The sequence below is a fragment of the Chelonoidis abingdonii genome, chromosome 2 (genome assembly GCF_003597395.2).
Source record: "Chelonoidis abingdonii isolate Lonesome George chromosome 2, CheloAbing_2.0, whole genome shotgun sequence".
NCBI lineage: Eukaryota > Metazoa > Chordata > Testudines > Testudinidae > Chelonoidis > Chelonoidis abingdonii.
The window spans coordinates 21807314-21821444 of record NC_133770.1 but is presented as its reverse complement, the minus strand read 5'-3'; the positions used below and the strand labels follow the sequence as shown (position 1 = coordinate 21821444).

General features: G+C 41.8%; 2 protein-coding genes across 2 annotated transcripts in view; both read right to left on the bottom strand.

Moving 5' to 3' along the window:
* The window catches only part of NOM1 (nucleolar protein with MIF4G domain 1), a 368675-nt gene that overhangs the window by 98480 nt on the left and 256064 nt on the right, over positions 1–14131 (bottom strand). The gene's annotated exons all lie outside the window — the stretch shown is intronic.
* Positions 1–14131, bottom strand: part of UBE3C (ubiquitin protein ligase E3C) — a 189246-nt gene that overhangs the window by 84890 nt on the left and 90225 nt on the right. The window contains exons 14-15 of the mRNA XM_032783876.2: positions 10684–10788; positions 8541–8628 (exon numbers count right to left, since the gene is read on the bottom strand). Of these exons, the coding sequence (XP_032639767.1) occupies positions 8541–8628; positions 10684–10788 (193 nt within the window). The remainder of the gene's footprint in view (positions 1–8540; positions 8629–10683; positions 10789–14131) is intronic.

Genomic DNA, 14131 nt, shown 5'->3' with positions numbered 1-14131 from the left:
TAGACAGAGCCCCTCAGGACTCCGGACCTGGGAGTCTTCCAAAAAGCATCCCACAACCCCTTGGGCCAACTTCTTTTGTCCTCTCTATCCCAAGCATCTTGAATCTACTCTACTGAAAACAGAACAACCCTCCTTGGTGTACTGCTGCAACTCAGTAAGTCAGCGCTTAACACTTCCATTGTCTTCTGATTACCAAGCTGCAAACACACCATCAGAGAGCCTTCTGCGTTTGTAATGAAGACCGACCATAACAAGCCTTTTGCAAAGTGGTCATGGGAACGCAGCCTGATTTTGGTAAATCTCTGGTGCAAAGCCAGCAAAGCAGTGGACTTTAGAAAGAGTACCAGGAATGACCACGCATACTAGCACATAACAAAAAAACTGGCAGCTGCCTAGGGCAGGGAGCAGATTAAGCAGCTCTAGAACAAGTACCAGAAAATGAGGGACCAGAACTGCACCTCAGGCAACTTGCTAAAACCATGCCTATTTAGTGAGGAGTTTGACCTGGTACTGGACACTGCACCAAGCACAGAGCCAACGGTGGTGCATGATGACCGGGATGGTACCCTGTTGGCCCCTAAATTCAACATGGAGACTGATGGGAGCAAGCAGCAGGCACCAATTGGGGACTATGAAGTCACTCTGTTGCTGAAACTGGTCCCAGAGCAGGCTTTGGAACATGAGCAGCAGCAGCATATTCTGGGTCCATGCTTGGAAGAGCAGTTTGATGCACCCCTTGACGAACAACCTGCTGCTGAGCCTGCAACAGACTCAGAATGGACAGAAGTCACCCCTGAGCCTGATAAGTTTCTGACTCCATTTTAATATTTATTACTACAATAATGGGAGGGATTTCTGCTCTATGAACTAGTAAGTTATGAGAAGCCCCAACTAGCAGCATGTATCTGCTAATGGCAGATTTTATACCGGTACCTTGGCATCCCCCCTTCCCTCACACATGAAGTTCAAAATGGCAACCAGGAAATGTAAACAGTAAACACCTTTATAGTGAACTTTTACTGGAAAGACACAGATTTTTGCTAAGATTATTCCTGTTTCTTAACAATAACTTTACATTGCCATGCATATGTCACTGTAAAGATTCAGCAGTCTAACAAGCTGCTTGGAAACAATGAACTGTATAGGGGTGGGAGACGTAGAAATGTGTTCCGTTCCCAAATCTAGTCCATTTCAATTAGAGATAGTCTGTGCAGTCTATAGGGACAAAATCATTTATCCCAGATACAACTGTGGTTTGAAATTTTGTCCAGAAATGTGCTGGGGTAGCAGGATGGAGGAAGCTGTGGAGTTCTGCCTGTTTGCGTGCAGTCATAGCAGGCTAAGACACATGGAAGCTAACACAGCATCCTGTTGATTCCCTCATGAATTCTGAGCCAATCCTGGGTACTGATGGCTGCAAACTTCTCCTGTAGCCGGAACTCCAGATAGGTAGTCATGTTTTGGGGAATGGTGCATTTTCCAAGGTCACTTCGGTAGCTGACCAGCCCACTCCAGTCACAGATGTCCTGTTCAGTCACTATACTTCTGAATACTTCTGTTACATAAACTGCAAGTTTTGGACTAGCAGTTTGGAGTAACATCTCCCTTTGCCAGTTGGGCACCACAATAACTTATGTCCTCCAAAACGCAAAAGGCCTGAAATGACAGAAAAAGCTTTTGTAGCACAGCCACTGATGGCAGCATTCCCTCCCCAATCCGAGCAGTTCTTCAATTTTCTGAAATCAAAAAAGCAGCTTTGCATTTTTTACTTATCATCGTGCCTGAAATTCTTTTGCTGCCATTAACCAAGCTGCATCCAGGGAGCTTCTGTGGTCTGAAGCATCCTTCTCACAATATACAAGTTCAGTTTATGTCCTTGAAATTCCACAAGGATTTTTCCTGTGCTCCTGCAAGTGACCTATTTGAGATAACAACCCTCTGTTTCTTAGCCTGTTCCAGGCCCCTTGATCTCTACTGGCTACAGTACCTCCACATTCGTGGACTGTTTAAAAAAACAAAAAAACAGTGGTTACTAACCTTCTGTAACTGTTGTTCTTCAAGATGTGTTGCACATGTCCGTTCCAACATAGGTGAGTGTGCGCCCCAAGCACAGTTGCCGAATTTTTTTCCCTCAATGGTATCCATTGGTTCGGCTCTGGGGCTCTCTAGTGCCATGCCCTCATAGTGCCAGTATAAAGGGGCCGGCCAACCCCAGGCCCCCTCAGTTCTTTTTTTCTGGCCAACTCTAATAGCCGGGTAGGAGGGCAGTTTTTGGAATGGACATGTGCAACATCTCAAAGAACGACAGTTAAAGGTTAGTAACCATTTTTTCTTCTTCAAGTGATTGCACATGTCCATTCCAATATACGTGACTCTCAAGTAGTTGAATAGGTGGTGGGCTCAGAGTTCACAGACATGCTGACCGCAACACAGCTCAACCAAATCTGACATCATCCCTGGCCTGCTAGGTGATGGCATAATGAAAAGAGAATGTATGCACTACAGCTTTGCAAATGTCCTGAATAGGAACCTCTGCCAGAAATGCTGCTGAGGATGCCCGTGCCCTTGTGGAGTGAGCAGTCAGTGGGCATTCCACTCCCACCTATGCTAATTCATAACATGTGTGGATACATGATATGATCCACAAGAAAATTCTCTGAGCAGACATGGGAAGACCTTTTATCCTATCTGCTACCGCTACAAATAGCTGGGTGGACTTCCAGAATGGTTTGTTCCTTTCTATGTAGAATGCTAGTGCACATCTAACAGCCAATGAGTGAAGCTTCTGCTCTTTCCTGTTTGCATGCAGATAAGAGTAGAAAACTGGCAAGAACTTTTGGGAGAAATGAGGGGTGAGAATGCAACTGCACCTTATCTTTAAAGAAAACCGTGTATGGCAGTTTCGAAGTGAGGGCACGGATCTTTGAAACCCTCCTAGCAGAAATGATGGCCGCTAAGAAGGCCACTTTCCAGGAGAGGTACAGCAAGGAACATGACACTAGCCGCTTTAATGGTGAGCCCATAAGCTTTGATAAGACCAGACTGAGATCCCAAGGAGGGACAGGCTCTCATACTTGGGGGCCCTCAAAGAAACATGGACATCTTGTGTGAGAACATGAACTGGTTAGCAACCTGAAGGGGAAAAAGCCAGTATCACTGCCAGGTGAACCTTGAACAACAAGATAATCAAACTCCGCTGTTTCAGGTATAGTAGTTAGTCCGGAATGAGTTGCAGCGATGACCTTGTCGGCAAGACCTCCTTCTGGTCATCCCAGTGGGCAAACCACTTCCACTTAGCGAGGTAAGTGGCCCTGTTAGAGGGTTTCCTATTACCTAACAGGATCTGTCGAGCCTACTTCGAACAGACCTGCTCTCCCAGATTCAGCCATGGAGCTTCCAGGTCAGCAGGTGGAGGAAGCCAAGGTTTGGGTGGAGCAGATGACTGTGGTCCAGAGAGATTAGGTCTAGGTACAGAGAGGTCTGGGGGTCATCACAGAGAGGCTCTCTTATCTGATTTGTAGCAGGACCTTGTGTCTGAGTGGAATAGGAGGGAATGCATAGTATAGGTGATCCTTCCTATAGGAAGACATCCATAAGCAATCCCAGGCTGTGGCCCTGCAGGGAGCAGAGCTGATGACACTTCCTGTTGAACTGGGTCACGAACAGGTCTTCCTGGAGAGTCTCCCACTTCTGGAAAATGTTCTTTACTAGATCCAATCCAAGGGACCACTCGTGGTGATCAGAGAAAGACCTGCTGAGGCATTCCACCAACCCATTCTGCGCTCTTGGCAAGGAGGCGGCCTTGAGGTGAATCGAATGAGCTATGGAAAATTCCTACAGCCGAATTACCTCTTGACGGGTATGTGTGGAAGGAAGGGGGGCAATGAGCCCCTCCCTGTTTGTTAATATAGAACATGGCCACCATGTTTTCTGTGAGAACCAAGACATTCTTGCCCACAGAATGAGGTAGGAATGTCCGACATGCCAAACGGACTGCCCTGAGCTCCCTGATGATGTACAGAGAGAGCTCTTCATGAGACCAAAGGCCTGGGGTCCTCAAGGCCCCCAGGTGAACTCCCCAGCCTAGCACTGATACATCAGAGACGAGGGAATTCGACAGTTGGGCCCAAGAAAACAAGGCAATACCAAAGACAGAGATTTGTGGTTAGAGGAAAGGTTTGACAAGAGGCAAGAGGAAAGGCTCAGGCTGGCTGCACAGCTTGAGGACAGAGTTTTAGCAGGAGATCAAGCACCTGCTTCACAGATCCTGGAACAGGAATGGCAGCTAAGATAGGACAGAGCTCAGCAGAAAAAGCTGTTCAAGTGAGTCATATCAGTAATGACTGTCAGAGCAGCAGCTCCTCCTGCATCACCCACACCACAATGTAAGTCCTGGTGTGCTACCTGTGCTATGGTCCAGAAGCAGCTTGGAAGCCTGAATGGCTAGGTGGCCCAAGCAATCAGGCCCCATGAGTGGCTGGGCAGGGCAACCTTGCCCATGCAGCCCTCCATACTGACCCCCTTCCACTGTGAATGCCTCCACCTCCCTCCCACAGTTCCACATGCACAGCAAAGGAGGAAAGAAGGGAAAGGAGAATGCGTGGCCAGAGGACATGCCACAGTAGGTGGTATGCATCTTGTATGTGGTTTCACTGTTCACACTTGTTCATGTACTTTGCTTTTATTGTTTTTTTCCTGTAAGATTCTGTTGTTACTGATGTTTTGGTGTAGTAATGGCAGCTGGCGTTCCTGGAAATGGGTGAAGGTTGTACTTTTCTAATACATTTATAAATAAACTTTATTTCATCAAGAAAGTTTATTGCTATCACTGTTTCACATCATGTAATCAAAATAATAAAGGTAAACCGATTATCATGAACAATTAGGAATTAGCATGACAATATTATCCCTCAATACAGTCATCTATACCAATTCAGATTTCAATCACTTTCTTACATCATTCCATACTGTGATTAATTCTCCTCCCCTCATTTCATAAGTGGTCATGTCATTCATTAGTACATTGCATGGCACTAAAATTTCATACTGCTCCCCACAATCAATGAGTCCCCATACTACTGCCACAAACGAGCAAGTTCATGAAGGTACTACTCCTTCTCTTCCATTGGGTCACTCAAGTCCATAATATAGGAGCACAAAACATCCCTAACTTCTGTTGCCCGAGTGCATCCAACTTCACTGAGGGTGGCAATTCAGTGCCCCTCGCTGTCACAGATTCCATTCGGGGGGAAATGGTGCACTTCTGGCTTCACAAAGATTGGGAAGAGCATAGTAATGTGGACAGTACTGTCGACACTGGAATCCAAATGGGTCTGTAAACATTTTCAATGGGATTTCAATCTGCGAAAAGCATTTCAACAATTCTGTACCTGCTGAGAATGTAAATCAAATCACCTTTTGCCAAGCGCCTCTGAAATTAGTGTAGTTTCACAAGCCAAAGCTCGTGGGGGGTGTGGGGGGGGGGGACGGGACTGAACCATCAAACTCATTTGGCATGACAGGGTAGATACATCTTGTCTTTTACCACCAGATCCCCAAGAAAGGGTGTGAGGAATGCGAGGAATGGTACAAGAGATTACCTTTAACATTATATTACTGCTATATTTGTGTGTGTTTTGGAGCATGTCTCTCTCTATTTATTGTGCTAATAAAATTGCTTAAAGCTTTGCCCTCAGTGTGAGGGTCATCTCTGTGCACTTCAAGGTTCCCAACCAGATATTGAACTTGATAAACTGAATTCTGTTCTGCCTGTTCTGGGACTAGACTTCATCAACCCCAACTCTTTAAATTAATATTAACTGGAAAATATTAATAGAATCAGTAACTACTTAAAGAATCAGACAACACAGCACAGTTTGGAAACTCCATTCTCTGAAAAGCATCAGTTACTTCAGGAATATTTTATGCCCCTCACTTTGGGTCAAACCATGTGACTGATTGCCTCAGAAACCTCCACCACCACTTTACCCACAGTTGACTTTCCAACACCAAAGCGGTTGGCAATGGACCTATAGCAGCTTCCAGATGGCTACAGCAACCTGCTTCTGGCCCAGGAAGGGTATCCTCATGCATGTGTTTTTATGCTGGAGAGTTGGGTTAGCTGCTCATAACGCTTGAGAAAAATAGCTGTATTCATATGAAAGTTCTCACTCACTGCTGGTCATCCAAGGTCTGCATGACCATGCGATCCCACCAGTCTGTGCTTGTGGGCTCTGGTCCAGAAGCACCTGTCAACTTAGGGGGCATCAGCAGCTATACCAAGCATTAATGAATAGAATCAGCCTATTCAAGTCTGCCATTCCTGGGTACTCCTCCACCTTCATCATAAACTGTGGCAGGTACCTTTGGTGGGTCAGAAAATGCTGCCGAAACGTCCACCTGTTTCTTACAGAATGTCTGCCCATTTCCTGACACAGTAGTGAAAACGCAAGCAATAGAAGTTCTTCAGAAGGTGCCTCTTTCATGTTGCTGGTTCCAGTAGCTGGGAATGCACTAATCAAAATGACTGCTCAGCAGACTGTGTTGGCGGGCTGTTCAAACTTCCTGTAATGTGCAGGATGGAGAGTCACGTTCTCCCACAGTGCACCACAAAGGCTGGAGAGTGGCCACATTTTGATGGGGAATAAGGAATCTGGGATATGGTTCCTTTGACTATGGTCTGTGTGCTGCACTATGGATGCCAGAGCCCCAGGTTCAGGCCTGGGTTAGAAAATTCCTAATCTAGTGTTAACAATCAGTGTAGATGCTCAAACCCTATGTTCTCTAACCCAGGATCAGCTGACTCGAGTCCCACTAACCGTGGGCTTATATTACAGTGTAGACATATCCACAGACAGCCAGGAGCAATTGGGCCGATTGCCAAATATACCTTGATGCTGGAGTCTTCCTCTCCTTCAAGTGCATGAATTCAGGAGGGGAATATCTCAAGGTCTCAATATGGAGGTATATGAAGTTAGGTATATGAGGCGAGGCTGTCCTGGAACCTCCTCCCTCGGTCTCTCACATGGAAGCTCTGCCTTGTCCAATGAGCCAAAGATCAATATCACTAACATGAAGCACTCGTGACCCAAATGCCTAGAGCTGCATACACTTGGCAGAACCTAGACTTCAGTGGTGAAGTTGTCTCTATGTGAAGGAGCTTGCTGGGCTTGCCGAAGGAATGGGAAAAACTGAGTTTGTGCCAACTCAGGCAGTGCTAACACTAAGCCCTGGTACTTGATATTCTTGGCCAACTTGAGCTTCTGCTTCGAAAACTTACTCACTCTGAAGCACTTCAAACAGTCCTTTTGTTAGATTTACATGAGTTTCCTTGTGAGTGGGGGCCCTCAAGGGGTTGGAAGTGCCCCCCTCCTTTCTCAGGACCCACGTTAACACCTGAAGCCATATCTGGCACCTCCTATACAACATGGATGACTCTTGAAGCAGACAAATCAACAGAAATGACAGTCTGTATTCCACAGTGTTAAGCTGAGGTCATAACTCCCTCCGACAGAATTTCCCAAACCCAGAACTGCAGAGATGTGATTCTTATTCCCTCTGAGGGCATTACATGTTACGCAGCCTCTCTCCTACGTGAACTTGGGGAAGAAAGAAATCCCAAGGGTTTGAGACATTTAAGCTGGCAGGAGTAGACACAAGCAGCAGCCTCAGCAGGAACTATTGGACACTCATCGTATCATTCGAGTGCTTTCCACAGTTTTTACTCTGTATAGTCTCTCTTCTGTGCTAATAGGCTCAAGTGAAGAGACTGTGATGCAGAGGGCAGAAGCTAACAGCCATGCTCCACTTCCCCTGAATCTCCTCTGTCCTCCTCCCCTGCCCAATCTTCCCAAATTCCCTCCAGTTTAAGGACCCTATCTTCCATTACTTTCTCAAATCTTCACTTAAGCAAAATTATTGACCTAGTGAACATAGTGAGTGCAGCAGGATAAAATCCTAAAAGAAATGGAGTGAAAATACAAAGGTTTGAAAAGCAGCTGATTATGCTGTGAAGTTTCTCCCTCATATTTACATATTATGGCAAATAAAACTCATTTGTTATATTTATATATTAATAGGTAGCCTTTTAAAACACGAATTTCCCATCATATAATATAAGAGTATAATGAGATGCTTTTATGTATTATACAATAGTCTGATTTTATATTTTATATATTATGTATACACACACCAAGCCTAATCATTTCTTCACTCTATCATCACTGATATAAGAATGGCAGCAGGTGGCTTAAGGGAAGTTGCTTCTTCCATTCCAGAAGAAAAGTTAAAATTATATGTATTTAAAAAAATATAAAACTAGTCTAACTCTACATCACAGTCAGTCACATTTTAAATAAGTGAGGGTACTGAGAGCAAATTACAACTTAAACACTATATTGCTATTAGGAATCATTATGGTTAGCATGAACTATTCAACTGAATTTTAAAAACATATATTTCCTTTTAACCACCACCTATGAGAGACAAATTGAGATTGCTCTAGTTCCTAAGGCAAAAGTGATGTGGACACTGTATCTTACCATCCAAAGTAGACTGCAGTGGTCCTATTCTTCCCATTCTTCTGACTCTCCAAACATGTCTGGCTGATGGCACATAAAGCTGTGTAACCTAATAAGTTAATAAACCTTGTAGTTAAGCATTTCCTATTAAAGATGCAACTAAATACATGCTTAAATAGTACACTGATGAGTCCAAGCAGTTGTGTTTGAAAATCTAAATAGTTATTAAAATAATATTCAACTAAAACTAGAGTAAATGCAATGTCAAGATAGAGAAATCAAGAACTCAAAAATTAGGATGTGACTGGGTGAAAGGTAAGCCTTAACTCTGCCTCCTTGTGGTTATAACGTAAAATATGGTTGTAAAACACTGGTGAAATACAATATACAGTATAATTTACACCACCAATCACTGTATATTAGAATCATGAATCACAGAATACTAGGGTTGGAAGGGACCTCAGGAGGTCATCTAGTCCAACCCCCTGCTCAAAACAGGACCAATCCCTTGATAGATTTTTTACCCCGGTTCCCCAAATGGCCCCCTCAAGGATTGAACTCACAATCCTGGGTTTAGCAGGCCAATGCTCAAACCACTGAGCTATGGCTCCCTCACCTGGAGCACTAGTTAAAGGGGGACTAGAGGGGGCCACTTAGGGATCTGGGACAAAAATCAGTACTTGGTCCTGCTAGTGAAGGTAGGGGGCTGGACTCGATGACCTTTCAAGATCCCTTCCAGTTCCAGGAGATACACCTCTCTCCAATTATTACATATTACATAACGTAAGTTACAGTACTAAACACACATTCTTCAGATATAGTTTGGTTTTTTAAGTGTCAAATGAAAACTCATTCTTTTCAGCATTTCTGTGAGATATCCAGGCACAAGATCTCAACAAGCACGAAGAACTGGACCATTCCAGAAGTTTAGATTATCTCAAACTTTGGGAAGTCTCAAGTGTGTAATCACACAAACTAAACAGGGTTTTTTTATTGTGCACGAGCAACACGACCAGCTGCTAAGAGCTATACAGTTAAAACTGCTGGACCAGTTTACTTCAAACATGGCTTGTTTCTTAGATCCAAGCCTTCAACTGTTCCAGTTATGCTTGTGCCAATTTTCTCACAAGCATATTAGTATTCCATCTCTAACACACACACACACACACACTCTCTCTCTCTCTCCAGAAACAACAGACATGATTTTGCTCAAACTTTAAAGGAAATAAAGTCTCTTTTTTCACACAACAAACAGTCAACCTGTGGAATTCCTTGTCAGATGATGTTGTACAGGGCAAGACTATAATAGGGTTTAAAAAAGAACAAGATAAGTTCATGGAGAATAGGTCCATCAATGGCTATTAGCCAGGTTGGGCAGGGATGGTGTCCGTAGCCTCTGTTTACCAGAAGCTGAGAATGGGCAACAGGGGATGGATCACTTGATGATTGCCTGTTCCATTCGTTCCCTCTGGGGCACGTGGCATTGTCCACTGTCGGAAGACCAGACATTGGGCTAAATGGACCTTTGGTCTGACCCAGTATGGCTGTCCTTATGTTCTCTTCTAGGGTGAGATCAAGCATGAATATTTTTATTTCAAAAGCAAAGCTTGACTGCTTCCGCTACAATTCAGAGAAATCCTCTTTCAAAGAAGTAATTCTTGCCATAATGTATATTCCTTACAGTGAGAAGAGGCTCACTATAACCCAAATTGTAATTTGTCCACTGTAATGTATCGAGACAATTTGGGACTTGCATTCTCCTTTCACTATAAATAGAACATTACTACATCCAGGATCACTGTAAGTCAGTTTCACTTTACAAATTGGGACTATGACTACATGTAATGTCTTCTGATTAGTTGCAAGACTAACTAGAGATGTTTAAGAGAACAGGAACATATGTCTAGATTTTAAACTAAGTTAATTCCTGTGCAATGTCAATGCCACACTCCAAAAGTAATTCTCATACCTCACAGCAAATATCTGACTATGTATTAAAACATCATATAATTTAGTCTTGCACTAGCTGTTACTAGCGCACACTTTCCCAAGAAAACCCGATTCCCTGTATTTGGGAGTTTAAATATACTTGATAAAATACAGACTAGATGGTGAAACTCAAGGTAAATATCTAAAATGTTGTGTGAAGAAACATTATTGTTACCTTATCTGCTTTAATGTTTTCTTGTTCTGACAGCCAGTGATTTGGTGGACAAAAATTTCTTCTTGTGTCTCTAGATTTCAACATTTTCACTAAATTAGTGATGACCTAGATGACAGAAACAGTTCTATTAAATATAAACTAGTTCACTAAATGAAGCCATGCATAGGAAAGGTAATTCTTCAAAGTAAATTTCTAAAGAAATCATGTAAATAGTGTGTCAGGTTAAGTTATTTCCCCCCCTAAATAACACTACATTGTTCTCATTGCTAAATATTTTAGAAGATGTGATTAAGCAATTGAGATCTGGCCATAAACCACCTCTAGAATGAGTTTACTGAAAAGTGCTTCCCTTTCTGCAGATCACAGGAATATCTCTAACGTATAAAAAAGTTATATGCTAACTCAGAAAAGCTAAAAGTAATCACATCAGCACAAAATAATTTCCTTCTGTAGGATCATTTATTAAAAATAAGACCTAATTCTAAGTATTTATACTGTGCTTATCAAGTTACCGGAGCCTTGTACAAGATTTTTAAACATTTTTACATTAAGCATATCATACCACCTCAGTCCCACATCCTAAGACTGAGTACACATCTCAGGCTGCCAGCTCCAATTTTAGATTAGAAAAATTGTTTTTTTAAGAACATTCCCCACTTCTCTCCCCAGCACCAAACACATTTTTCACAAACACCAGATACTGACCTAATGTAAAAAAATAAAATCATATTTAGTCTTGAAATTGTATAACTCCAATCTTCTCACCAAAATATTATTTTATATATTCATACATAATTGACAAAAATTAAGCAATTTAAAATAAAAGAAGTGAGGCCATTTCAATATCAGATAGACCAAGAGAATGAGTGTACAGGTAAACACAAAAATCTGACATTTTTATATATTTATATAACAAAATGAGGAAGCTGGGGAAAAACACTTATCCTGGGCACTAGGCACCTTTGACAATTTAAAAAAAATACAACGGACACATCAGCAGCTCCCCAAAACTAGAAAATAACCATTCAGAAATATCAAATCCAACAGTACCTTTACAATACCCTATTGCACCCACAAATATCACCTCTGATCACACCCCTCCTGTTCCCAAATCTAGGCACAAATATTTGAAATGACTTAGGAACCCTACCCAAATATACGTAAAACAAATGGAAGGATGCATTATATTTTTACAGGAGAACTAGCCTAAAGCAAGTTACCAAAGCTACCACAAATATGAATCCCCTTTGCCACTTAAAATTATAGCACTTGAAAAATGAGTAGAAGAAATGCACAGACAGTGCTTTCAAGGTATTTCTTGCTTAAACACAGTCTTAATGGGCAGGTGTCAAAAGCAACAATGAACTTAATGGACCTTCCCAAGAGCTTTGTCTCTAGATACTAAACAAAGGACCTTTTAATATCCAGTTTGTAAAGGAAGGTCCCGCAGGTTGGAATAAGACTGAAAGAAAATGCTATCAGGAGAACTGTTTGATTACACAAGAATTCTTTCATCACCTTCCCCTTGTAAAATTCAATGCAGCCTAGACCAGTCATTAAAGTTCTGAGATTCCATTAGCTGCCCCCCACCCCCACCCCCTAGTTACAAAATCTAGAAAGAGATCTTCCATGTGAAGTAAAAGGATATGTTAATAAAAAAAATTTAAAACAGTTTAAAGAAGACTGCATTAAATTAGCTGGGACTGGAGTTACCTCAACAAAATGTATTGGATTCTTAAAAATGAAAAGCACAATGAACAAAAATGTGTCCTTTAAATTTGTTTATATTTTTAAAAAACTACATAAAAATGGGAGTTTCCTTCTAATAATGTACCAGATGCAAGCATCAGTGCAAGTTAAACTTCAGGAAACGTAGTTTTTTATTCTACTGTTTTAGAATGGTCAACTCAGAATTTAGTAAAATATAATCAACTACTTAAGTGTTTGAAAAATTCCTGTTATTGATTCCAGACGAAAGGCTTAGAATTCTAAATGCATCAAATCATATTTTGACAGATATTTCTATTTCAATATTCATATCATAAGAAGAGAGAGGTATTCTACTGAAAAGGAAAGAGGTTAGATGGTTCCATGTCTCAGATCCTGTCACTTCTCATGCCCCAGTTACGTTCATGCTTTACTGTGAGTAATCCCATTTATTTAAATTGAAACTACTCAGACGCTTATCGTTAAGCATACCTGCATTTGCAGGATTAGGATTTAAGTGTATATCAGTATTAAATATTGCATACATGTGCTTTCCATTAATGGACGGGGAACGTGGAACACATTCAAAACAAGTAAGAGAAATCCAGAGCATAGCTCATAGAGAAGACTATATCTTATTTTCTTAGCTGTGCAGCCAGGGCATTAGGAACCAGTAATCTTTTCCCATTTTTATATGGTTCAGAAAAATGAAAGGAAAAGCAAATAAATATTTTCTCAATAATCACAGAATCATAGAATTATAGGACTGAAAGGGACCTTGAGACGTCTTCTAGTCCAGTCCCCTCCACTGAAGGTGGGACTAAGTATTATCTAGACCAGTGGCTCTCAACCTTTCCAGACTACATACCCTTTCAGAAAACTAAGTGAACGTACCCTCTCTCAAAAGTAAGTGATTGGGCAAAAAAATGGCAAATGAAATTTAATGTAGATAAATGTAAAGTAATGCACACTGGAAAAAATAACCCCAACTATACACATACAATATGATGGGGGCTAATTTAGTTACAACAAATCAGAAAAAAGATCTTGGCGTCATCGTGGATAGTTCTCTGAAGACGTCCACGCAGTGTGCAGAGGCGGTCAACAAAAAAGCTAACAGGATATAGGAATCGCATTTAAAAGGGATAGAAGATAAGACGGACAATATATTTATTTGGCCCTTATAAATATAAATCGAAAGAGGTAAAAACGACCACACATCTTGAATACTGCGTACAGAATGTTCGGTCCTCCTCCATCTCAAGAAGATATCACTAGCACATGACAAGGTCTCCAAGAAGGGCAACTAAAGGGATTCAGGGGTTTGGAACGGGTCCATAATGAGGAAGAGATATAAAAAAAGGACTAGGAACGATTATTCACAGAACTTGAGAAAAGAGACACAACTAAGAAGGGGATATAGATGAGAGGTGCCATAAAATCAATGAATGATCGGGAGAAGTAGAAAAGGACACAGCTCTATTTACTCTATTCCCTATAAATACAAAGATACTAGGGGCCACAAATGACATTAATGGGAGCAGGTTTAACACAAATAAAAGGAAGTTCTTCTTCACTACAGCGCACAGGTCAGCTTGTGGAGCTCCTTGCCTGAGAGGTTATGAAGGCTAGGACTATAACAGCGTTAAAAGAGACCAGCATAAATTCATGAAAGGTTAATAACATGTTAAAGGCTATTAACGCCCCAGGATGGGTAAAGGAAATGATGTCCCTAAGCCCT